The sequence below is a fragment of the Chiloscyllium plagiosum genome, unplaced genomic scaffold (genome assembly GCF_037043375.1).
Source record: "Chiloscyllium plagiosum isolate Xiang-an unplaced genomic scaffold, Cpla_swu_hap1 HiC_scaffold_16, whole genome shotgun sequence".
Taxonomy (NCBI): Eukaryota; Metazoa; Chordata; class Chondrichthyes; order Orectolobiformes; family Hemiscylliidae; genus Chiloscyllium; species Chiloscyllium plagiosum.
Genome location: NW_028270154.1, coordinates 82,055,518 through 82,082,337, shown reverse-complemented (window position 1 = coordinate 82,082,337; position 26,820 = coordinate 82,055,518). Strand labels below are relative to the sequence as shown.

The following is a 26,820-nucleotide window of genomic DNA, read 5'->3' as shown; positions in this document are numbered from 1 at the left end:
ATGTAATATTGAGTCTTTTGTGACTGCTGCAGCAGATTAGAAAGTCCCACAGTGCTGTTAGGCAGGAGGTTTCTGGATTTTGACCCAGCCACAATGAAGGAATGGCAAATCTATGTCTGAGCAGAGATTCTCTGTCACCTGAAGGTTTTGTTGCTACTCTGTGTCTTAGTGATCGAGGTTAATGGCATCGGGAAGTTGATCTGAAGATTAACTTTATCCTATGTGGCTCACGAGGATTCCAAAGAAACTCTCCTTAGTGTTTAACACCACACACACCGGACTCTTCTATTCTAAACCTGACATTTGTCATAAGCAGGATGATTTCACTTTGAGGAAGGAAAATAACCATACCAGGTCACCAACAGTTCTTGCATGTCTTTTGACAGGAGAGTTTGGCAAGATAGAGTCATAGAGTCATAGAGTCACAACACGGAAACAGACCCTTCAGTCCAACTCGTCCATGCTGACCAGATATCCTAACTTAATCGAGTCCGTTTGCCAACATTTGGCAAACCCTTCCTATTCATATACCCATCCAGATGCCTTTTAAATGTTGTAATTGTACCAGCCTCCACCACTTCCTCTGGCAGCTCATTCCATACACGCACCACTCTCTGAGTGAAAAAGTTGCCCCTTAGGTCCCTTTTAAATCTTTCCCCTCTCACCCTAAATCTATGACCTCTAGTTTTAGACTCCACCACCCCAAGGAAAAGACCTTGTCTATTTATGCTATCCATGCCCCTCATGATTTTATAAACCTCTATAACGTCTCCCTTCAGCCTCCGACGTTCCAGGGAAAACAGCCCCAGCCCATTTAGCCTCTCCCTATAGCTCAAACTCTCCAACCCTGGCAACGTCCTTGTAAATCCTTTCTGAACTCTTTCAAGTTTCACATCCTTTCTGTGGGAAGGAGATCAGAATTGCACACCTTATTACAAAAGTGGCCCATTCATTCCTAATTTCTCACCATTATGTATTGAACACGGATTGTAAGATAAAGCACAACTGTTGTATTTTATGCTTACAAATTATTACTCCTGGTGGTGGCTCAGTGATTAGCACTGCTGTGTCACATTCCCAGGAACCTGGGTTCAGTCCCAGCCTTGGGTGACTGTTTGTATAAAGGTTGCACATTCTCCCTGTGGCTGTGTGGATTTCCTTTGGGTGCTCTGGTTTCCACTCACACTCCAAAGATGTTCAGGTTAGGGGAAGTGGCTATGCTAAATCTCCCCAGGGATCTGTGGGATGGGTGGATTAGCCATGGGAAATGCAGGGTTACAGGGATAGAGTAGGGGGATGGATCTGGGTGCGATATTGTTTGGTGAGTTGCTGTGGACTTGGTAAGGCTGGATGGCCTCTTTCCACACTGTAGGGATTCTATCATTTCAGGCCTCTCAGCGATTACACCTAAACCTTTAGTGCAAAATATCATCAAGGTTTGAAAAACTTAACAGACTAGACCAAAGCAACACAGGATTCAACCCAGAATCTCTCACCCGATTCTTAAAATCAACAAGAATATAATATTAATAAATATTAAATGCCTGCTTCAATTAACATTTATGAGCAAAGTTCCCCAGTAAACACATTTTGGGTCCAATTTTAACTCATTCGAAATCTCTTCATCTGCACAGAGTTCACTTCAGGGCAGTTGCTTTCCAAGTGAAATAAACATGGAAAAACATCTTTAAAGTTTGTGTTGTAACTTGGTTTGATCTGATTACTGTAGTGTGGAAGTGAAGGTCAGGATCACAACGTCAGTGAAGGCATTTGGAGAGAACTTGAGATGAGTTAATTAGTTATGGAAAAGTGAATAGTAAAGTCTTTCTTTCATGCATTGTAACTCTATAAACTGAACTCTATAAAGGAGAATTGGTTTGGAATTATTAATAGAAATTGGAAAAGAAGCATGAATTGCCTTGAAAATAATGGAAAATGGTGAGTCAGGTTCAAGATGCTTATTAGCCTACACCTTCTCCATTTCATTAACCATCTGATTCCTCTCTATCTGAGCTATTAGTTTCCTTTCCAATTTTAGCTCACACAAACTTCTCAAATTCATCTTACAGCTTTTTCTTACCACCCAAAATGGTGGACAAAGCATGGTGGAATACCATTGCGGTTACCACAGCAATATTCCCTGAGTTTACAAATAGGCAGCCAGAGTGATTCCTGAAGTTGGGAAGTAGGATCAATTCAGCCTCATATTGGGAGCTCGCTGCATACTTGGGAGCCCTATTATGGATTGCACTGCCCAAAGATGATCTTGAAGGGAAGACTCCCCAATCTTATTGTGTAATCAGAAAAATGATCAGTGCTCCTCAAATCTCAACTGGAATAGCCCAGGTCACTGCCACACCATTTAACATAGATGTCAACAGATTGTTTTCTCTTGTGGGAGAGTCTATAATCTCAATGTAAGGAGTTGTACATTTAAGACAGAGATGAGAGTAAATTTCTTCTCTCAGACGGTAGTGAATCTCTGGAATTCTTTACCACAGAGGCTGGGTTGTTAAGCATAGTCAAGGCTGGGATAGACAGATTTTTAATCAGTAAGGGAATCAAGGGTAATGGGGAAGAGACAGCAAAGTGGAGTTGAGGATTATCAGATTAGCCATGATGTCATGGAACAGCAGAGTACTCTCAATGGGCTGAATGGCCTACTTCTGCTTCTATATCTTATGGAGAACCTGGAGATGTCACATCATCACCATTTTGCTCAATCCTGATTTGATATATTCCCATTATAATCTGCTGTGTCCACATTTATAACGAAAACAGCCTATCCAACGTGCCACTCTGTATTGGAATCCACTGGCCAACAGGCAGTTTAATGTCAATAGGAAGGTGTAATCAGGCAAATCCACACAGGCAACATCCATGAGAAATGTGGGCATTGGTATTTATGACAGTGTGACCAAGATTAGGGCGGCATGGTGGCTCAGTGGCTAGCATTGCTGCCTCACCAGCAGAGACCTAGGTTCAATTCCAGCCTCGGGCGACTGTCAGTGTGGAGTTTACACATTCTCCCTGTGTCTGTGTGGGTTTCTTCCCACAGTCCAAAGGTGTGCAGATAAGGTGAATTGGCTGTATTAAATAGCCCATAATGATAAAGTCATGCCTGTGTGTCCCCATCCAACTCTGCCTTGCCCTCGACCTAACATGACTGGAGGATTGGATTCCAGACATGCAGATGCAAGATTTTTCGAGTAGTGCATTACTTTCCTTGGATGTAACAGATGGTTTTGGGATAGAGTTTATAGTCTGCACTACTGCAAGGAGCACTTGAGCTTCATCAGATACTTCAGACTGTATCATCAGTTACATGCTTGAGAATTTACTGAGACAGATTCACATTACAGACCATTATACCCAATAGTGCAAATAAGAAACCATTACCAAATCCTTTTTAAAAAATTCACTTCCTACTGTGAGTTGAATCTACGCTGATGAATTTAGCATGGTGTTATGCACAATGTGAAGATCATGGTTGCTAGTTAATAGTGATGAGCTCACTGAACTAGAATGTCAGATACACCCACTAATCTAATCAGAACTAAGAGTTGCACAGCCACCCCTAGGCCTCTTTTCAAAAGAATGTGAGACTGAAACAAACAGGGACAGGTAAAAGAAAGAGAGAACTTGCATTTCTGTGGAGCCTTTCAGTACGTCATAGCCAGCGAGGGTCTTTTGAAGAACAGTCCCAATTAAAATGTACAAAACATCATCAGTGAATTTGCACACAGCAAGGTCTCAGTCAGAAACAGCGGTTTTAAAGTGGGAAAATGATCTGGTCTTTTTTTCAGTTTGCTGGTTGAGGGATAAATATTGGTTGTGGAAATCTCCCTGTTTTTTTTTTCCTTGGGTCCCACGGGATTTTTAAACCCACCTGGGGAAAGCAGAGGGGAGCAGATGGAATCAATGAAATACCAGAAAGGAAGGTTTCAATGCATTTGTTTCCCACCATTACTTTTGCCCGTCCATTATCCCAGGATTCCCATGGCCCTACCACCAAAGTCATTGAGAGCAGGAGAAAGAATCAACTCTTAACCAGCTCTGTAAATTGATTTAAAAAGACACTTTGCAGACAGTCGGTGGGAAGGGAATAGTGACTGGCGAGAGAAGTTCAATTATAACATTCTCAGGGATTTCATAGAATCCCTACAGTGTGGAAACAGACCCTTCAGCCCAACAAGTCCATACCAACCCTCCAAAGAGTAACCCAACCCCCTACATTTTGACCACTCACTAATGCACCTAACCTATACATCCTTGAACATTATGAGGCAATTTAGCATGGCCAATTCATCTACCTTGCACATCTTTGGATTGTGGGAGGAAATCAAAGCACCCAGAGGAAACCCATGTAGACACACATAAAACATGCAAACTCCACACAGTCACCCGAGGCTGGAATTGAACTTGGATCCCTGGCACTGTGAGGTAGCAGTGCTAACCACTGAGCCATGGTGCCACTGTAAATTGGGGCATTGCTAACCAGCCAATGCAGCTTGTTCTTGGTGAGGATGTGCTGGCCATTCCTCATCAGCTGGGCTTTCTTTTCCCTTTTAGCAAATAGGTGAAAGGTTAACTAATTGAGGTCTTTAAGGTGAGGAAGTGCTGTGATATGATAGACAATGAGAATATGGTCAGGGCGGCATGATGGCTCAGTGTTTGGCACTGCTGTCTCACAGCACAAGGAACCCGGGTTTGATTCCTGCCTCGGGTGACTGTCTGTGTGGAGTTTGCATATTCTCCCCGTGTCTGTGTGGGTTTCCTCCCACAGTAAAAAGATGTGCAGACCTGGTGAATTGGCTATGCGAAATTGCCCCATGGTGTTCAGGGATGTGTAGGTTAGGTACATGAGTCAGAAGTAAATGTAGGGTAGGGGAATGGCTCTGCGTGGTTACTCTTCAGAATGTTGATGTAGACCTGTTGTGCTGAAGGGCCTGTTTCCATACTGTAAGGGATCTAACCTAAAATTCCAATGGCCAGGTTGGCGTTGGAGCACCAGAGACTAGAAATGTACACTGAGGAAACGCGGAATCCAAAACACAGCTGAATCCCTGTGAAATTGTATTTTACAATAGACAGTTCCATGTTGTCTGAAAGAATCCATGATAGCCAGAGTTTTCAGAGGATTTCAAATCGGTTTGGCCTAATAATTACTCAGAAGAGGCCAGAGAAATAAAGCTCTGAGTCACTACTTAGACTAGATTCCCTACAGTGTGGAAACAGGCCCGTCGCCCCAACAAGTCCACACCGACCCTCCGAAGAGCAACCCATTCCCCTACATTCACCCGTGACTGATGCACCTAACATGACAGGCATTTTAGCATGGCCAACTCACCTGAACTATACATTTTTGGACTGTGGAAGGAAACCGGAGCACTCGGAGGAAACCCACACAGACACGGGGAGAATGTTCAAACTCCAAGCAGACAGTTGCCTGAGGCAGGAATTAAACCCGGTTTCCTGGTGCTGTGAGGCAGCAGTGCTAACCACTGGGCCACTGTGTCACCCTTACATCCCCCAACTCAAATAACCCCATTGCTGAATAACCACCTCCTGACCAGACTACATACCACCAAACCTTCTTGCTCCTGTGACCAACATCCTCCACCACAGACCGGATGCTTCCTCCCCCCCTCCCCCACCCCCCTTCTGCCATCAAGACTCCCTTTCACATGGATAACACCCCTCCAAAGGCCTGACACTCTTCTAGGCCCACCATTCCCACCCTGGGTGGCACGGTGGCTCAGTGGGTAGCACTACTGCCTCACGGACCAGGGGCCCAGGTTCAATTCTTGATGTGGGTAACTGTCTGTGTGGAGTTCCTGTGTCTGCATGAATTCCCTCTGTGTGTTCCAGTTTCTTTCCACAGTCCAATGACATAAGGGTAAGGTGGATTGGCCATGCTAAACTGCCCATAGTGTCCAGGTATGTGTAGGTTAGCTTTAAAAATGTTTTTTGATGCTTAATTCACTTAGAAAGCAACAGTGAATTCGATACAAGTAAAGAGGCTGAGTGAGTTAAATTTGGGTCCAAAATATGTGTTTATTGTTTATAAATGCAATGTTTATTGAAGCAGGCATTTAATATTTATTAATATAATATTCTCGCTGGTTTTAGGAAACTTGTGAGAGATTCTAGGTAAAATCCTGTGTTGCTTTGGTCTTGTCTGTTAAGCTTTTCAAACCTTGGTGATATTTTGCACTAAAGGCTTAGGTGTAATCGCTGTCAGGCCTGAAATCAGAGAACCTCTACAGTGTGGAAGGAGGCCATTCGGCCTATCAAGACCACAGCAACCCACCGAACAGCATCTCACCCAGATCCAACTCCCTGCTCTATCCCTGTAACCTTGCACTCCCCATGGCTAATCAACCCAGCCCATACATCCCTGGACACAATGGGGCAGTTTAGCATGGACAATTCACCTAATCCGCATATCTTTGGACTGTGGCAGGAAACCAGAGCCCCCGGAGGAAATCCACGCAGGCACAGGGAGAATGTGTGAACTCCACACAGCCACCCGAACTGGGATTGTACCTCGAGCCTGGTGTGGTGAGCCTCTGTGCCACCCCACACATATTTTAGTGCCTTGCACATTGTTCAACTAAACTAAATCTTGGGATGATATGGAGGTACTGGTGTTGGACTGGGGTGGACAAAGTTAAAAATCAGAGTGCTGTTCCTTCATCCGATAATCTTGGTATCAGCATGCTTCTGACATGGAAACACTATGACCAATCAGAGTCCACTTGCCAACCAATCAGCATTCTCTTCCCTTACTGTATCAAACCTTTCCTCCCTTTGAGATTTGGTATTCTTGTGATTCTATCCTGACGGATGCACGATGAAACATTTCAACAGAATGCCTTTCTTTTCAACAATGCTTATACCATAAATTGTTTGTTTGGAACTTGGATAATCACATGAAGGGCAAGGGGATGATGGGAAATGCTGACCAAGTTAAATGACAATGGGGGGAGGAAACTTGGTGAAGCATAAACACAGACATTGACCAGCTGAGCTGATTGGATTGTTTCTGGGCTGGGTAATCAGTATAATTCCTAAACCAGTGCAACCTATAAAAGGCAGATAGGGATTCTGAAAATGGACCAAAAGATGATTAAAGAGGTCTTGGGAGAAAGAGTCAGAGTAGCAGATGTGTCAACACAGATTCAGAGCAAACCGCCAGTGACATTGAATCTAATCAAACAGTTCCCTCCACTGAAAGCCATTAGACAAAAGAGCAAAGTACTAGTTTAATTGTCTTTGTCTAGTAATTCCTGCATGTAAGAGCTCGTCATTAAGTTGATCAGAAGGACTCTGTCGGGAATTGGCGGTCAGGTATTATGCTAGTGCTTTTTATCGCTGTGATACTGTGATGCAAATAAGCTACAGCTCTGACCTCCAGTAATCCCAGTTTGCTGAGGCAGCTGAAGTGAAGGCTGACCAACTAGTCAGGTACTAATGTGAAATGGACCTTGAATGTCATGTCAGTCAGGTTGGGAAGGACTTCTGGGCCAGAGAGGCGATTTGAAAATGGTCGGTTTACCCACATAATATTGCGCATATATTGTGAATTTTACAACTCTCACCCCTCACCCTCCCCACACTCGATTTTCTCCCCACCCCGTGTTCTTTTGCATAATTTTTCTGCACGAACAGCTTCAATAATTCACTGACTCACATCAAAGTATCTGGGTCAGAACACAGTCACAGTTCCCGAATGTGAAACAGCCGCAGTTCCCATTACTTTCTGTTAGATCATTGACTCCAGCATTCTGCCTTAATACCATCCTGGCATGTGTCATGAAAAATAACCATTTCATTGGCAGATGTAAAGCACTTGCTCCAAAAAAAATCTTCACCCAAACTGATTGCGACACAAGCTTTTAGTTCAGAACGATTTATTGGACCAGTTCTGCTTTATGTTAGCATCACAGTATTGGTGGTTAAAATCACATTTTCTGACCTTGAAAGCATTCCCACTCACTCAAACTGTGGACATGGAGGTATACATAAACGTAACATCAAACATACACAGTAAGAAGAAGTAGGCCACTCAGCCCATCGAATTTGCTCTCCCATTCAATAAAATGGCGGCTAATCTGATGATATCACATTCTTGTCTACCCGAGATAACCAGGGGTATTGAGTATAAGGATAGACAAGTGATGCTGCAGCTTTGTAGAACTTTATTTAGGCCATACTTGGAATATTGCATACAGTTCTGGTCACCACACTTCCAGAAGGATGTGGATGCTTTGGCGATGCTGTAGAAAAGGCTTCCCAAGATGTTGCCTGGTATGGGGGAATTTAGCTATGAAGAAAGGTTGAACAAACTGGTTTTGTTTTCACTGGAAAGCAGGAGGTTGAGGGCTGATGTGATAGAAGTTTATAAGGTTGTGAATGGCATGGATAGAGTGGAAAGTATCAGGGCTTTGACCCAGGGTGGAGGGGTTGATTACTAGCAGACAGAGGTTCAAGGTGCGAGGGGGAAAGTTTAAAAGTGATGTGCCAGGGATGTTTTTCACACAAAGGGTGGTGAGTGACTGGAACACACTGCCAGAGGAAGTGGTGGACGTAGACACATTAGCAGCATTCAAGAAGTACCTGGACAAATACATGAATAGGAAGGGAGTAGAGGATTCTGTAAGTGAAGATAGCTTTAGTATGGAAGGGCAAAATGTGTTGCCGCAGGTTTGGAGGGCCAAAGGCCTGTTCCTGTGCTGTATTGTTCCGTAACCTACCCCTGAAAGTCTTACTCATCAAGAACGTATTGACCACTGTCTCAAGGAGATTCGAAGACTTTTCTTTCACTGCCTGTTAACTCACAACTCTCCGTGAGAAAAACATTTTCCTTATCTCCATTTTAAATGGGTGACTCTTTAACCTTGAAACAATGACTTATAGTTCCAAGGTTTTCCATGAGGAAACATCCTCTCCACATGTAGCCTGTTAAAATCCTTCAGAATCGTATTGGCTTCAATCATGTTATCATCTTATTCTTCAGAACTCCAGTAGATGCATGCCTTGCCTGGTCCAGTCCTTTTTCATTTGACACCCCTCTCATTCCAGACATTAGTTGAGCAAGCCCTCTATGGACTGCTAAAACGGTTCACTTGATGTGGACTTACCAATGCTTTTTGTCGCTGAAGTATAACCTTCCTACATTTGTAATTAGATTAGATTAGATTAGATTAGATTAGATTACTTACAGTGTGGAAACAGGCCCTTCGGCCCAACAAGTCCACACCGACCCGCCGAAGCGCAACCCACCCATACCCCTACCTTTACCCCTTTAACCTAACACTACGGGCAATTTAGCATGGCCAATTCACCTGACCCGCACATTTTTGGACTGTGGGAGGAAACCGGAGCACCCGGACGAAACCCACGCAGACACGGGGAGAATGTGCAAACTCCACACAGTCAGTTGCCTGAGTCGGGAATTGAACCCGGGTCTGCAGGCACTGTGAGGCAGCAGTGCTAACCACTGGGCCACCGTGCCGCCCACTGGGGTAATCCGTTACCCCAGTGCTCAATAAGGAGATTTGATTAGTTGTCCTAATTATTTGTTGCACCTGTATACATTGATAGGAAGGATATTATTAAGCTGGAGAGGATTAGGGGGAAGTGATTTACCAGAATGTTGCCAGTAACGGAAGGCTTGATTTATTAGAAAAAAGGATGAAGAGGCTGGGACAATTTTCACTGGACCATAGGAGGTTGAGAGGTTTATAAAATCATGAGGGTTATAGGTAAGGTTAATGACAGTTGTCTTTTCGCTAGGGTGGGGGATTTCAAGATGAGAGGGCACATTTTTAAGGTGAGAGGAAAAAGATTTTAAAAATACATGAGGGACCAATCATTTACACAGAAGATGATTCGCATGTGGAATGAACTTCCTGAGGAAGTGGTGAATGTCGGTACAATTCCAAATTTAAAAGACATTTGGATAGGTACATGAACAAGGAAGGTTTGGAGGGATGTGGGCCAGGAGCAGACAAGTGGGATTAGTTTGGGATTATGTTTGGCATGGACTGATTGGACTGAAAGGTCTGTTTCCATGTTGTATGACTCTGACTCTATGATTAATGTGTTGAGGTTCACTCACGAGGATACCCAGATTCTTCTGCATCTTAACGCTCTGCAAATTTAAAGAGGTTTCTATTTTTCTTTAATTCCTGCCAAAGTTGACTAGTTCACATTTCCTCACATTATACGTTGCTTGTCAGTTCTTCACATACTCAAAACCAGTCTGTGTGACCCTCTTATGTCCCCTTATTTTCATACCTACGCTCATCACCAGCAAATGTAGTGGCAGTATCTTCCATTCCTACAAACCAGTAATTTATAAAAATTGTAAAAGTGGAGGTCCTAGTGGAACAGGGTGATCACTCTAACAAAATATCACATAAAATTGATTATACGGTCTTCCCAATAGTCACTTCCTGACTTGGAAGGTACAGAAGTGAAGCCAACACACCAGGCCTCATGAAGGGATGAGGAAAGTCAGAATGGGTCAAAGAAAATTGTTTCCTTTTATATAATGGGCCAAAACAATTGCTGAATATATAATGCGCGGGTACATTATTAGGAGAAACTGCCTAAATGTGGCTCTTATTCCACGGAATTTGATCAAGATTTTCAAATGTTAAGTAAATTCAATAGGAGATTCTTTTCATTGGGGAAGGAAACAATAGGTGGAATCTTCCTAGCAGGGGGATGATGGGTCTGGAAGGATGGGGGGTGTTAGTGGATCAGAACTTGCCACCTGCTTACTTTAAATTCTGGACAGGAGCCCTAAACTCCACGTTCCCACCTTGCAGTTCAATAAGGGCTTTAGGTGATCAATGAGTGACCACTTAGGGGCCTCCACCTGCCTAGGCAACAATTATTTCAACTCCAGATAGGACGGGAAAGAGCCACCCCCTCCCTGACTGGTTAACCACTTCAACTCCCTCTCCCACTCCGCCAAGGGCATGTTCCTGGGCCTCCTCCACCACCAGATCCTAGCCACCCAACGACTGGAGGAAGAATGCCTCATCTTCCACCTCAGGATCCTCCAACCATACGGCATCAACGTCAATTTCACGTCAGTTTCTTCATCTCCCCTCCCCCCCACCACATCCCAGATCCAACCCTCCAACTCGGCACCACCCTCTTGAACAGTCCTACCTGTTCACCTTCCTCCCCCCCCCGCTCCGATGTATCACCATCACCCCACACCTCCATCTACTTTATGCCTTTCAAGCTGCCTTCCCCCCAGTCCCACCACCCTCTCGTATGTATCTTTCAGCACCCTTTACCATCACCCACCCCCCCCCCCCCCACCCCCCACATTCCTGATGAAGAGCTAATGCCTGAAATGTTGACTCTCCTGCTCTTCGGATGCTGCCTGACCTGTGTGCTTTTCCAGTGCCACTGTCTTCGATACTGGTTAACCACGGTGGACAGGCTGCTGGTTAAGATCAAGACACTGATCTGTCCATGATTGAGGGAGCAATATCGGGCACTAAGGTGCCCATTGAATGCCCTCTCTCTCTCTGCCATTGCTTCTGACCCCCACATAAGACTCTCCTCCTCCCACAACAGCCAGTCGAGAGAGCATCTTCCCCCCCACACCCCCCGCCATTACTGACATTCTCTTTTTCATTATTCACTCACGGGATGAGGGTGTTCCATAAAGGCCAGCAGTTGTTGCCCATCCCCAATTGCCCAGAGGGCAGTTATGAGTCAACCACATTGCTGTGGATCTGGAGTCATGTGTAAGCCAGAGCAGGTGAGGATTGCAGTTTCCTTCCCCAAAGGGCATTAGATGGGTTTTTCTGGCAATCAACAATGGATTCATGGTCACCATTAGAGTATTAATCCCAGTTTTTTATTGAATTGCATTTCTACCATCGGCCTTGGCCGGATTTGAACCTGGGTCCCCAGAACTGGGGTCTGTAAGTCCAGTTGGGGTGGTGGGGAGGTGTTTGTGGAGGGGAGAACAGTGTACCAGCAGCAGCCACAGCATCCTCCTGAGTTCTGAAGCTGTCAGTTATTGGTTGCCCAGCAGCTACCTAGCAACCAGCCTCCTCTCACGCCAGTTCTTAATGTGAGTCACACAACTGACTGCCTGGTCGCCTGAAAATCCCATCCTCTTTCAACCTCTCAGACTTTCAGGAATTGTGGAAAAGTGAAGATACAAATGCCCACAATCTTGAAATAACTGCTGGAAATGCTTTCAGGAGTGATATCAGTGAGCTCAAGTTTAAGAGACTGGAAATTTGAAGACTTTGAATGATAGATTTTCGTGAGGTAAATGTGAATGGGATAAACTCCCAAGTAGGCAAAGGTGTTGAAATGCAAGTTGGCCATGATCCAGTTAAATGATTGCACAAATTCCAAGGTCTAATAGTCTATTCTTGTTCTTATACTCCTACCAGCTTTATCATTGAGGGTTTCTTCTTCAATTGATAGCACCATTTTACCTCAATGACAAATAGCACTCCTCTATCATTCTTCAGTTTAATTTTCCCTCACTGCTCCATTTCCTTTAATCTCCATGACTACCTCTCTGCCAACGGTTTACATTGAAGGCACCCAGCAGGAGTCTGACGTGTAGTGCTGTGAGGTGAGTGAATTAATGGAGGAAGAGGTGCAATCGTTAACCACAGATCCCTTCAGGGAGTTCGTCCGCGTATTAATTAATTGTCAGACGCGGCGGCTCCTCAAAAGTACTTCAACCAGTGACTTTTCAGAAGCTACAAATTGTCGGTGAAAAGCAACCATACATTCACAAAGTTCCAAATCATTTCACAATCCATGAGGCGACTCTGAGGAGTGTGTAATGGCAGGACCCATGGCACAGCAACCTCCCACAAACAGCCATCTTTAAGCAGATAATTTGTTTTAAAAACGGTTGTTGATCAGAGAGTGACCCTTGTTCTTCTTGCTCAGGCAGCTTCCTCACCAGTCTCAGTCAGCAAATTCACTGAATTACTGACCTGTGTTGCCTCCAAGTTTCGGTTTGCTGACGGTTAGTTCAAGTCAGACACCGATATCAGGAGCGGGAGCCTATTTATCTCAGCCCTTGAATCAAAGAATTTTACAGCACAGTTTGAAGTATTGTGTCCTTGCCAGCTTTTTTGAAAGAGCTGTTCAATTACTCCCACTCTTCTAGTTTCTACCACCCCCAAATCTGTTAATGTTTGGCTGATGAAAGTATATAACCTTCTGAAAGTTACCATGGAATCGCTTCCATCAGACGTTCAGCTAGTACATTCAAGATCATCAGAGCTCACACATAAGGAATATGTCTAAACTCTCCCTCTGCTTCTTTTGCCAATAATCTTAAATCTGTATCATTCGCTCCCGAATCTCCTGGCAGTGGAACAGATTCCACTTATTTACTCAATCAAAACTTGTAATAACTTGCACCATTTTCTATTAAATTTTCTCCACTCTAAGGTAAAGAAATCCCACATTCACTAATCTCTCTTTTAATTAAAGACCCTCAACTCTGATACATTCTCGTAAATCTTCCCTGCACCAAGGTTTTCATTTTTCATTGCCAGTGCCAATTCTTTTTTTAATTCACTTATGGGATGCAAGCATCATTGGCTAGGACAATATCTATTACCCATCTTTAATTGCCCAAACGATTATTAAGAGTTAGCCACATTGCTGGAGGTCTGGAGTCACATGTAGGCCAGACCAGAGAAGAAAGGCAATTTCCTTCCCTAAAGGTAGGACATTAGTGAACCATATTTTTTTTCCAACAATTGATAATTAACTCAGAGTAGGCTCTTAATTCTGGATTTTCAAAAAATTCTACTATCTGCAATGGCAGGATTTGAACTCAGTCTCTGAGGTCTCTGCATTAACAGTCCAGTGACAATACTCTTTCCTGATGAAGGGCTTATTCCCAAAACGTCGACTCTCCTGTTCCTCGGATGCTGCCTGACCGGCTGTGCTTTTCCTGCACCACACTCTTCGACTCTGATCTCCAGCATCTGCAGTCCTCACTTTCCCCCAGTGACAATATGACCAGGCCATTGAGGAATAAGTTGGTACTGCATCTGCCTGGTGCCACTGCTCACTATATTTTCATTTTGGGGTGGCAGGGCAAGCTGCAGATGGGACATTGCTTCCCCAAAGTGGAATTGGGTAGAAATCAAAGTGGATGAATTCTGATTTAGGCAGTTGCATTTCATTTGCCCGTGAAAGCAACCAGTTCTATACATGAGAGGTAGGTAACTTATTCCTCAACTTCACCTGCTCCTCATGGCTCACCTGTATTGCCATTCATCTAATTTACCCTGTTCTACCATATATCCCCATGTCCAAGCATCTAATATCCACAATGGATGAACTCATGAGATCTACAACAATGATACCAGTGAGTGTTTATGATACTGTCAAAAATAAATGAGTATTTATTCAAAATCTACTTAAAATAAACTTAATCCACTTAGGAGCTCAGAAAACTACCAACCAAACACACAGGTATTCATACTTGTGCTCAGACAAAAAAACTTAATCTAATTAAATGTTCAGAAAGCTGTAAAAGTAAGCAGTCTTTCAAAGCATCTTCAAAGACAATGCTCGGAGGAGTTCATTAAGTTACCAACAAAACAAACCTCACAATCTTCTTGTCACATCTATGAATAACCCCTGCTAAAATGAATTAATTAGTGGTGTTCGTAGCTCAGTAAAATATTCATCATGAAATGTTAGTGCACAACTGTGTCAACAAAGCCTCCAGAGTTGAGTGCGTTAAAACTTATGAAATAGTGGAACAAATGTCAATCAATTGCAATCAATTGTACCTTGAAGATGGAACAGCTATCTGAACTATCAATCAATGAGAAACATAAATCACAGAATGCAACTAACATTTATAGTTTGAACCTCAACACAGTTCAGTCCAGTGGATCACTTGACACACTGGATAAATTAATCTGATACAAAGCCAGAAATTGTTGGAAAAGCTCAGCAAGTCTGACAGCATCAGTGGAGAGAACTCAGAGTTAACATTTCGGGCCAAGTGACCCTTCGTCAGAACTAGGTCCATTTTGTTCTGAGGAAGGGTCACTCAATCTGAAACATTAACTCTGATTTCTCTCCACGATGCTGCCAGACTTGCTGAGCTTTTCCAGCAATTTCCGGCTTTGTTTTTGATTTATTGCATCTGCAGCTCATTCGGTTTTTAGATTAGTTTGATACTTCAAAATACTTTCCCACCTTTACACCTTCAAAAATCGAATGGCCGCATACCTATTTTAAACAAAGCTTTATCAAACCATCTCCTTATTAAGCAACATCATCTTAATAAGAATGTATTGATTACATTATATGATGAAATATGAAGTTTGCAACAACATTTGAATTAAATATCTAAAGGTTTCTCACTCTAAATGAGGGATCCTTCATGTTTCATGACTCCCATGAGATGTCCTGAAACACACATTTAACTAAAACAGACTTAACTTCATGAAACTGATGTGGATCAGAAACGATAAACCCTGCAATGGAGCTAGAAAGGTCTAAGGCTCTTTATCCCAGTACGCTATCTGCACTCGAATCCTGGGACACTAAAAACAACTGGCAACAGGAACAGGAGTGAGAATCGCAGAATTGGGTTTGGATTGCTATTTTGAAACCCCTGCTAGCTTACATTCCAAAGCAGATGGAGGCATAAAAATCTAACCCTCACTTGTATGTGTGAGCATGTGGGTTATCAATGGGTTTCAGTTATGTTGCTCCAAACAGATAAACCACAGACACAGAGCACTGATGTATTTATGTGCGTAGCAGCTTCTTGAATATGTTTCGAAAGAATATCCATAGGACCCAGCCAAGTCTTAAGATGAGGAAGGACCCAGAAGCCTTACAGAATAGTCAGCAAAAAAAAGCCAAGACAAAAATAACCCAAGGGTGTCATTGAATGTGATGGAGCTGAATTAATGCAGAGTTACAATGTCAGGGTCATTGGATGCTGTCTGGGTAATTACTGTATCAACCGCTGTCAATTCAAATGCTTTCCACACCATGTTAAAGATCTAGCTAATGCCTTAATTAGTGTAAGTTAGGGATCTAGTCATGCTGTCAGCTCTGAACCAAAAGGCTGTGAGTACAACCCCACCCACACACAAGACGACACATAATTTAAGTTGACAACAGCATGTCAACATTTTCAGGGATTCTGTGCATCCCTATTTATAGGCCTCTCCAGGTTGTGTCAGTATTTACAGTAAATTTCTGGAATATGTCAGGGATTTGTGAGCAGGTGCAGGGGTACCCAAAATAAATCTATCTCTTCAAGGTATTTTTGGGCTGGGTCAGTATTTACACCAACTTTCTGAATATTTCAGCAGAGGATCATCAGGACCTCCCAGAAACAGGCTAAATAAAGGAAGTAAGAGGACCAGAGAATTGCTCAGAAGCAGTACCAGCAATGAGATGAGACTAGCACTTAATATAAAACGAAACCCAAAAGTCACCCAGACATATAAAAGTCCAATTTGTTTTAGAAAAGGAAGTGCAGACCTTCAAGAGGATATAGAAAAGATTTACCTGAGTGTATCCATGACTGAAGAACCTCTGTCCTAGATTGAATTGGAAAAGCTGGGGTTGTTCTCAACAGAGGAGACAAAGTTGAGGGGAGATTTGGTGTAGATGTTCAAAGTCACGCAGGGTCTGAACAGGATAGAAACACTGCAACACTTTCAGCTGATGGAGAGTCAAGAACCAAAGGGCGCTGATTTAAGATGAATGGCAAAAGATTCGGAGGCATGACGGGCTCCGTTGCTTGAGTGTGACGCAGGTAAAAACAGCTCTCTTTGAGAAGAGAATTGGAGTATTGTGTTAAGAAATACAGTAAGTAAAGTTAAAATATCCCAACTTCGTGGAAAACACATTAGCTGTGACCTCACCCAGTCTGAGGAAGCTGAATTTAGGCAGATGACTTTGCGTGTGCAGAAATTTCTGTTAATAGTTTAGAAAAAGATACAATTTGTTACCTTTCATTTATTTTCTTGCACCAAACTGAATACAGTAGTGACTTGGAAATTCATGTTTTCCTTTGGTACTGCGGCTCAAAACTAAACGGTGTGTTAATAATTATTGAGAATATTGATGAATTATTCTAATTTTGTTTCTGTCTTGAGTCCAAATACCCCATATATCAACTACAGAAGGCATTGTTGCAAAGTGAAGCATCACCTAATAAGTTAATGAGAATAAAAAAGGAGTCCTTGGAAACTGAGAAGTAGCCTCCAAAAATCAAAAGGTAGCTCTTGAGAAAATCTCAAAAGGTGTTCTCAAAAGAAATTTAGACACTTGGTAACTATTCCGACAAGTACAAATAGTTTTAGGAGTGGATCAATACTTAATCGTCAACCATGAAGGAGGAATTTTGTAAATAGCCACTGAAAATAAACAGTATGCTGTTTATTCAAACCTTCTGAGTTGACGTTGGAGAAAAATGTACAACTGAAAGTGATGATTGTACTTTATGTACATATGTACCAAAACTTGCACATCGGTCAGCCTTGACTCAATAGTAACAGCCTTGCAATCAGCTGAACATCGGTTTAAAACTCACTCCAGACACTTGAGCACGTAATACAAGCTGACACCTCACTGCCTAGGGAGAACTGCACTGTCAGAATGGTAACTTATCTGTATCACAGAATTCCTACAATTTGGAAGCAGACCCTTCGGCCTAACAAGTCTACACTGACCCTCTGAAGAGTAACCCACCCAGACCCATTCCCCTACACTATACTTACCCCTGACTAATGCACATAACCTACATATCCCTGAAGAATATGGGCAATTTATCATGGCCAATTCACCTAACATGCACATCTTTGGATCGTGGGAGGAAATCAGAACACCCAAAGGAAATCCACGCAGATGCAGGGAGAACGTACAAACTCCATACAAACAGACAGTCACCCGAGGCTGGAATTGAACCTGGGTCCCTGATGCTATGAGACAGCAGTGCTAACTACCAAGCCACCATGCCACCCCATAAGAAGTTAAACTGAGATCATGTCTGCTTCTGGGCAGTTTAAGCATCAAGGCAAGGGAAAAGCCTTTAACTTACAACAAAACATTAAGATGAAGAAGAACAAGGGGAAATACGAAGGCTAAATCTGTAGGCTTGTTGAGTATCACTCATAGTGACTTACAATGACTCATTTTTAAAATTACATGGAGATCCTTTTGTGTAAATGGATTTGTCACTGATCATGTTGCTTCTCATCATAGAGCTTACTCTAACCTTTTCCTGACATGGAGTGTTTTAGTCCTTGATAGCTCTCGGATGTTGACTAAAAACAAGAAGTGTAAATTTAAAGTTTTTTAACCTTAGAAAAGGATCCAGGGAGTGCCATTAAACAGACACTCACAATCCCTTCACTCAGTTCATGACTTGCTGCCATCTCACTTAATCTTTGCAATGTTCCCACAACTCATAATTACCTTGGTACCCACTCATGTAGACATAATGGCCAATTTTCAACAATTCACAAACTAATCATTCCATGACTTTCCTCATGCTTTTTTCTGGTCCCTACTGTACCTTCATTCTCATCCCTTCTTAGAATCCTTGTTTGTGACTGTCACTCTGCTGGATTTTATATACAGTGGGGTTGAAGAGGAGGTGGCACATAAATTCCAGAAAGCGGCCTTCCTGGTACTAATCCACTCACTCCCGACCTGTACCGGAGTGGCAGGGGCAGGTGCAGTGAAGAGTAATCTGCTCATTCTTAGGCCTGAGGCCTGTAACGTGTCTACTAATGGTTACTTAAAAGCTTCCTCCCACCCTCATCAGACGCTTTTCTCTGTTCCCAACCTCTCCCCGCCAAAGGTCAACTCCTTCTTAAACCCTCTGCAGAACACTTGAACCCATTCTACACCTCCCCTTGCTAAGATCCCATAGCCTGGACATACCTCAGCAGAATGGGCTGGCCTTTGTCCCACCACTGGGTCTGCACCCCCCACCCCGCCCCAGTGCTGATGGGTTAATAAAGCTGCTGGCCATCCATTCTGCCTGGGAGCTCACTAAGGTGTGACGTCCCACTAAGATTACATAGAACTCATTTTCAATTTAGCTATTCTGCTCCCACTGTTAAACTGGTGTGAGACAGTGTTGTTTAAAGATAGTGGTCCTGAAAGTGTCAACACTAAAGCTGCCAATAAGCTTCACCATATCTGATAATGTTCAACAGTCTTCGAATGGTGAAGATGTGCCAAGATCTCAATGGAGACAGAGTTGATACCTTTGGTTCCTGAAGTAATTATGCCTGAATAGTAAACCTAACTTGTACCGATTGCTCTCATGTAATAAACGACTGTAGAACAAGTATCTCTTCTTGTTAAAACTCACCAGTGATCTATTATCTACCACTGATACCTACCACACATCACTAATACCACAAGGCCTTAGACTCAGCACATAGAAGGAGGATTGGTTACAGCACTTCAACCCAAACATAAGCTGCTAGTGATTGGTAACCCAGTGCTCAAACTGACAGGTAACCTCCTGGAGCAGGGGCTACTTATGGCTCAGTGGTTAGCACTGCTGACTCACAGCACCAAGATCCTTTGTTTGATTACAGCCTTGGTACCTGTCTGCGTGCTCTCCTTGCATCTGTGTGCGATTCTGCAGAGTGATCTGGTTTTCTCCCATGGTCCAAATATGTGCAGGTTATGTGGATCAGCTCTGGTTAAATGGGCATAAGCTTGGGGTCTAGGTCTGAATGGGATGTCTTTGGAGAGTTGGTGCAGACTTAATGGACCATATGATGTCATTTTACCTTGTTGGAGTTTTATGATATCTCACCCAACCCAACTTTTTAACCTGAGTGGGCAGCTAAAATCTGATGGGGGTGCTTTTGTCCAGAGCATCGATTCTCCTGCTCCTTGGATGCTGCCTGGTCTGCTGTGCTCTTCCAGCGCCAAACTGTCAACTCTAATCCTCAGCATCTGCAGTCCTCCTTTTCACCCCTGTAAAATCCAACCTTGCGTTTATTGGAGATATCCTCCATCCTTGCCTCCTTCAGTCTGCACTCAGGGTCTTCTAATCTTTGGTCATTTCAATCTCCACTTCCCTTGTCCTCTTTCCTGTGAATTTATTCCCCTCCTGTCCTGTCTAATCTCCTCCTTTTCTCAGAAACATTCTTACCTATAATAAAGTGTGCATTCTTGGCATCTCTCTCTCTCTCTCTCTCTCTCTCTTTCTCTCTCTTTCTCTCTCTCTCTCTCTGCTATTGTTCACCTCTTTCCATTGTTTTAAAGTCAAAGTATCTCTGGATTGATCCTGGTAAATCTCATTACCCTCCTTCAGCCTGGCTTCCTTCTGTGTCCAACCTTTGGTGAAACCACCAAAGTGTGTGGTGTTGTCATCAATACATCATGGTAAGGCCACACACAATTCTAAAACCACTCCCACTCCAGGATCATTCTAAAGAGCAAAGGTAACCTCTACCTCCACTACTCTGGAACTAACTGCCTCATTAACCTCACTACCTCCATTGTCAGTTTTAAAAACTTGTGGGAGACTCTTGAGGATTTCTTCAACAAAGTCAAATCTTTCCCTTCTGCCACTTGCTCTCACCCACCAGCCTAGACAATTCCTTCTCATCCTGCTACCTCTTGGGTTCACAAACTCCAATCACTTACAACTTGCATCTCCTTATCTTCTCCAGGCTCATTTCCTTGATAAGACTCAACCTTAGCCACACTAAATTCCTGATAATTCCCACATACGGCAGAGTGGCTCAGTGATTGGGGCGACACAGTAGCACTGCTGCCTCGCAGCATCAGGGACTCAGGTTTGATTCCAGCCTCGAGTGCCTGTCTGTGGAGTTTGCACATTCTCCCTGTGTCTACGTGGTTTCCTCTGGGTGTTTTGGTTTCTTCCCACAATCCAAAGATGTGCAGGTTGGGTGAATTGGCCATGCTAAATTGTCCCTAATCTTTAGGGATGTGTAGGCCAGATCAGACTAAATGTAGGGAAATGGGTCTGGGTGGATTACTCTTCAGAGGGTCGGTGTGAACTTCGAACATAGAACATTACAGCACTGTACAGGTCCTTCGGCCCTCGATGTTGCACCAACCTGTGGAATCAATCTGAAGCCCATCTATCTACACTATTCCATTTTCATCCATATGTTTATCCATTGACCACTTAAATACCCTTAAATTTGGCGGGTCTACTAAAGTTAAGCTTTTCATTCCTGGGACCACTTCACTCTGTTGACATAAGCCGAATGATTTCCTGTATTAGATTTCAGGTAAATGAATGCTCAGTGACAACCATCCTTTCCCAAAAACAGAAAGAACTGCAGATGCTGTAAATCGGAATCCAAAACAGAAATTGCTGGAAAAGCTGAAAGTTGTTTGTTGCCATTTCAGTTTGTTTGACAGCCACATGTGATTATAGACTGTTTGAAATGGGATCATGAATTCTAATGCTTGGTGTCATAAGAAATTGTACACTTGTTCGGCCAAAAGGTTTGTTTCCATACTGTACGGTTTATGCCATGCTAAGTTGCCAATAGTGTTCAGAGATGTGTAGATTAGGTGCATTAGTCAGGGTTAAATATAGGATAATAGGGTAGAGGAATGCATCTGGGTGAGTTACTCTTTGGAGGGTTGGTGTGACCATATTGGGCCGAAGGGCCTGTTTCCACACTGTAGGGTTACTATGGTATGTTTCACTTTGCTCAGAATTTTTATCTTACACTTCAAAACTATTGCCCGTCTTCCTTATATTAAAGGAAAACTCTAAACTCAATTCCACCTACCATACATATCCAATCTCCTTTTCCTCTTCATGGTGCTTGAATATGTTACAGACTTCTCATTCCAAGTCGTTTTCTTTTGTAATTCCTTCCACAAACCTCTTCAGCCAGAAACAGCTGCTAGAAAGCCCTAATCAAAACCCTGAGTGGCATTGTTTGGACCAAAGCCCATCCAACATTAACGTTGATTATTCTTTGTGATCTCACTACAAAATTTGACACAATCATCAAAGACTCTGTTCATTTCATGTGTCAGTCGATGAGTTTAAGGCAGGACAGCACCGTACAAATTTGTTACTCAGTCTACTTAAGCAGCAGCTTCACCAGCTTCCTCATCTCCCCTCCCCCCACCTCATCCAACACTCCACTTTGACACTGCCCTCTTGAACTGTCCCACCTGTCCATCTCCTTCCCACTATCCACTCCACCCTCCCCTCCGACCTATTACCATCATCCCGCAACCCCTTCCCAGCTACCTCACATCCACCCCCACCCCCACCCTCCCATTTATGTCTCAGCCACCTTCCACACCCACCCCCACAACATTTCTGATGAAGGGCTTATGCCTGAAATGTCTACTCTCCTGCTCCTTGGATGTTGCCTGACCTGCTGTGCTTTTCCAGCGCCACACCTTTCGACTCTGACTCTCCAGTATATGTAGTCCTCACTTTCTCCAACTTAAGCAGCGTTGCCACAGAAAACAGCAAACATGACTCACTATCAAAGCTCCAGCACTATCCTTCAGTAACAGTAGGCTGATTTCTCCAGGACCTACAGTGAAAGGACGAAGTTTAGGTTTAAATTTCAGTCATTTAAGTGATTGATGGGGGAGTCGTCATTCAGGGAATAGTGGCCTTTTGGCAGCCATTTGTCACACTGTTCTGCTTCAGTGCCTCCTCCTGCTTCCACCCTCACAGTGAAGGTTGAGGCAGTCCTGTCATATACTGCTACTACAGATCTGTTTCCTGAGACAAACACGTCGGTAGACAGCATGAGTGTCAGCGATTTTTGAGACGATTTGTAGCTCAGGTTGTGGTTCAGGCTGTTTGTTTGCTCGCTGAGCTGGAAGGTTTGTTTTCAGATGTTTCGTCATCAGGCGAGGTAACATAGTCAGTGAGCCTCTGTTGAAGGCTGGTGTTCTGTCCTGCTTTCTATTTATGTGTCTTATAGTGTCAGACCATAAGAGAGTCAGCTATCGCTCTTGAACCCTCTATTAAATTGCATCTACTCAACTCATTCCTGAGATATTTAGCACAACAAATCTATGCAGTTGAAATAAAAACAAAAAAAATGATTGGAGAGCTACAAAATATAACAATTTCTGTGTTGAAAACTGCTTCAGACAGATGTCTCTGGGCAGGGTATGTATTGCCTGAAGAACACACTTGTCTTCACCCTGCATTAATACAGTCAGTTTTGTTGAATTTGACATGTTTTTCTTACATACATCCTAATTTTTTTCATTGCAGAAGGAACTTCTATCGGACTGGTCAGGATCTCAGTAACTGCAGCATGTGCCAGAACACTGCTTGTATCATCTACAGGTACAGCAGTCATTTATTACATTTCCTTTTTGCTTATTACTCACATTGTGCCTTTCAGATTCGAATGTGCCTCACTGCAGCGTTATGAAACAAGAGTTGACAACATGAGCAATTGTTAGGGCACGTGGCAAAAAATACTTGTTCAAAGAGGTAATTTTAAGGACTTTTTTAAAGGAGACGAGAAGCAGAATTGCAGAGAGATTTAAGTAGGGGATTTTAGAAGCTGAAAATATAGGACAGCAGTAAAGAGAGGATGCGAGTCATTATTAGTTGGAGGATGCACATTATAAGGCAAGTACATTCCCCAAGACATGTCTGACTCAGCCCATCCGTTCAAATTACAAAACCCATTCCCAAGGCTTATGCATTATCCAGGCTTACACTCCAAGGCAGCGTCATGGAGATGGTGGATTGTTGCAGGCGCTGTCTTTCAAATGAAGCATTTGCCATCTCAAGCTAACATAAAAGATTCCACAGCACTGTTCAAAGAAGAGTAAGAAAGCTCTCCTGGTGTCCTGCCAATACTTAGCTATCGGCCAACAAAAAATGAAAAGATGAGAGAAGCAACTACCTGCCATGTTGTTCCTTGTGGGCCTTGGCTTTGTGAAAATTGGCTGGGATCCCATGCTAAAGCCCAGCTTCTCAAGAACACCCTAGGAATTTAAAGCTGACAATTATTTTATCTGCCTTCTTGCACTTTCCTGATTTTAATTTTGTACCTGAGTTTGTGGGTGGGTTTGATGTCATGTCTTTAATAAGATCACTCTTCTTTTCAGCCAAGAAAACTGTGTAATTGGCTCCAATTTGTTTCTCTTGAGCTGGTTAACTACATCTTAATCACAGTGTGGTATAACTGTATGATAAAAATACAATGAAATCTTTGCTGTGACCAATCAAAGAGCCACAGACTCATACAGCATGGAAACAAACCCATCATCCACCCAGTCTATGCCAACCACCTGCCTGCGCTTGGCCCATATCCCTCCATACCTTTCCCATTCATATACTTTATCCAAATGTTGCAACTGAACCTGTATCCACCACTTCCTCTGGCAGTTCATTTTACACACTAAACCACTCTTTGTGTCAAAATATTGATCCTTTTGTCCTTTTTAAATCTTTTTTCTCTCACCTTAAAAACATGCTCCCTAGTTCTGAAATTTCCCACCTTTGGTAAAAGACCTTTGCTATTCACCCTATCTATGCTTCTTAAGATTTTATAAACTTCAACAGGGTCACCCCTCAGCCTTTGGCGCTCCAGGGAAAACAGCCCCAACCCCTCCCTATAGCTCAAATCCCAGTTGAAAAACATCCCAGCTTATTTTCATCACTCAGACACTCCATTCCTGGCAACATCCTGGCAAGTCTTTTCTGAACCCCCCTCCAGTTTCATAATATCCTTCGTAAGAGTGTTTGAAGAGGGGAGATGAGTCATCTCATGTCACCTGATTGCTGCGACATGAGGCAGATTTAGTTTTTTATTGCCAGTGGGATCTGCATAATATTGCCGATTTTGTTTCTCTACCACTATCCAGCAACCCTGTAATGAGCATATTCCATGGATGCTTGTGTTAAGTTCCACTGATCCTTCAAGCCCACACACTTAAATGAATCGTTGCTGGCCCACACTGTTAGGTCTCACCTGGCAAATTGCTAGTTAACCCACTGACCCAACGGAATAGATGTTAGCATTAAAAAAAATTCACATAACGCCTGTCATTTTTGTTAAAAGAAGTGTGGGTTAGAATGCACTCTGTTGAAATGAGTGGATGTCAGATTTTCTCCCAATGGCCACCGGGGACGCAAAATGGAATGAGTTCAAACAATCACAACCAAATTCCCACCAGGTCTTATACAAGAGAACATAAATAGCCCTCAGCCTCAATAATTGTCCAATGGGACCAAAGTTAATCTCCTTTTGCCATGCATCAGGTACAACTTTGAGACTGAGGTGAAGGTAATGTCAGGCAGGAAAAGTAGGGCAATGTTTTCAAGTTTCAGATGCATCTGCTAAGGGCCTGTAGCAAGGCAATGAGAGTCTTTAACAAAAATTAAAAGATCTTCAGCTGCTCAGCTCTCACTTATCTCTTGCTATCATTAAAATAGTTGCATTCAGGTGATCATGTCAAGGGTACATTTTGACAATGTAGTTGCCTGAATGATTGATTTCATGTTGCATTTGGTTTGCTGTTTTATTTAAAAAGAAAATTGGAAAAAGAAGGCAATTATCGTGTGTCCAACTTGTCACTTGTGCTGTATTGGCGTTTCCAAAATCACCTGCAGAACTGAGTTTTCTTCCACCTTGTTTTGATCTCTTTATTCAAGGCAGAACTCTCTAGGTGTCTGTCCTGGAGCTAGACTGTGGAAACTCTCAGTTCACGTTTATGTAACTTAGAGACATTCCTCACTTAGAGCACTTTGAAATGTCTGGCAAGGATACAAGATGCCAAAGTGGGTTAGTACTGTCCTCCATCCACTCATCCTTGCATTCAAATCCAACCCAGCTGGATGGGATTAGCATTTCGCCTGCCACAAAAATTGCCAGAGAAACTCGGCAGGTCTGGCAGCATCTCTGGGGAGAGAAACAGAATTAATGTTTTCAGTCCAGTGAACTTTCTTCAGAACTGAGTAGTTCACTGGACTCGAAATGTTGGCTCTGCTTTCTCTCCACAGATGCTGCCAGACCTGCTGAGTATCTCAAGCAATTTCTGTTTTTTCTTAGAATTTCTTCTGTCTGTTCCCAGTAATGAATCAGGCAAAGCTTGCAAGGAGTCATTGTAGTAGAATGGAATATTTTAGATGAATTCCCATAAAGGGCTAATTGTAATAAGCTGTGATTTCCTAGTAGGAAATGACATATTGTTATGGACCAGACCAAACCACCTCAAAATATTCAAAAGATAGTCTAGTTCCTAACTTCCTCTTATTTTATAGATTATTGTAAGGGGTTGCATTCCAGATGCAATTTGATTGGTCACACTACTGGATTTAAAGCAAAACACACTTTGTTCAGCTGCTAGTGTTAAAATACAACAAAAGAAAGAAGGAATTGGAATAATTTAACTCTGCTGGAAAAGTTAGTAGAATATAAAATACAGTAACTATGGTTAATTAACTGTTCCAATATTGTGACGTTGCATAAACATTCCCTTGGGAAGAGGCAAATTTAGAAAACAAATTGTCTCACATGCAACTCCTGTCACAGAGAACCCCCAGCTTTTGGCAGTAACTGAGAGAGGGAAAGAATAGCTTTTACTTCTTCAGACTCCAACAGCAACTACTGAAAGCTAAATCTAAAATCCCTTGTTCTACGGGAGCTCAACCACACCCATTCAGGCTGCTTCTATTGTTCCAACTTTAAAAAAAAACAAAGCCTCACAAACTGGTTACTTTGTTAGAATACTCTCTATTTTTTGTTCAATCCCCCTTTTAAAAAATGCCAGGACAAAATAGCGTCTTAA

At 42.9% G+C, this 26,820-nt stretch overlaps 2 protein-coding genes across 3 annotated transcripts in view; one reads left to right on the top strand and one right to left on the bottom strand.

The window, feature by feature from the left end:
* LOC122556798 (dedicator of cytokinesis protein 2-like) overlaps positions 1–26,820 on the bottom strand; it is a 754,195-nt gene that overhangs the window by 298,132 nt on the left and 429,243 nt on the right. The gene's annotated exons all lie outside the window — the stretch shown is intronic.
* LOC148147586 (protein INSYN2B-like) overlaps positions 1–26,820 on the top strand; it is an 83,982-nt gene that overhangs the window by 4,977 nt on the left and 52,185 nt on the right. For both annotated transcript variants that reach the window (XM_087995473.1, XM_087995474.1), the window contains exon 2: positions 23,285–23,359. In XM_087995473.1, the coding sequence (XP_087851599.1) occupies positions 23,285–23,359 (75 nt within the window). The remainder of the gene's footprint in view (positions 1–23,284; positions 23,360–26,820) is intronic.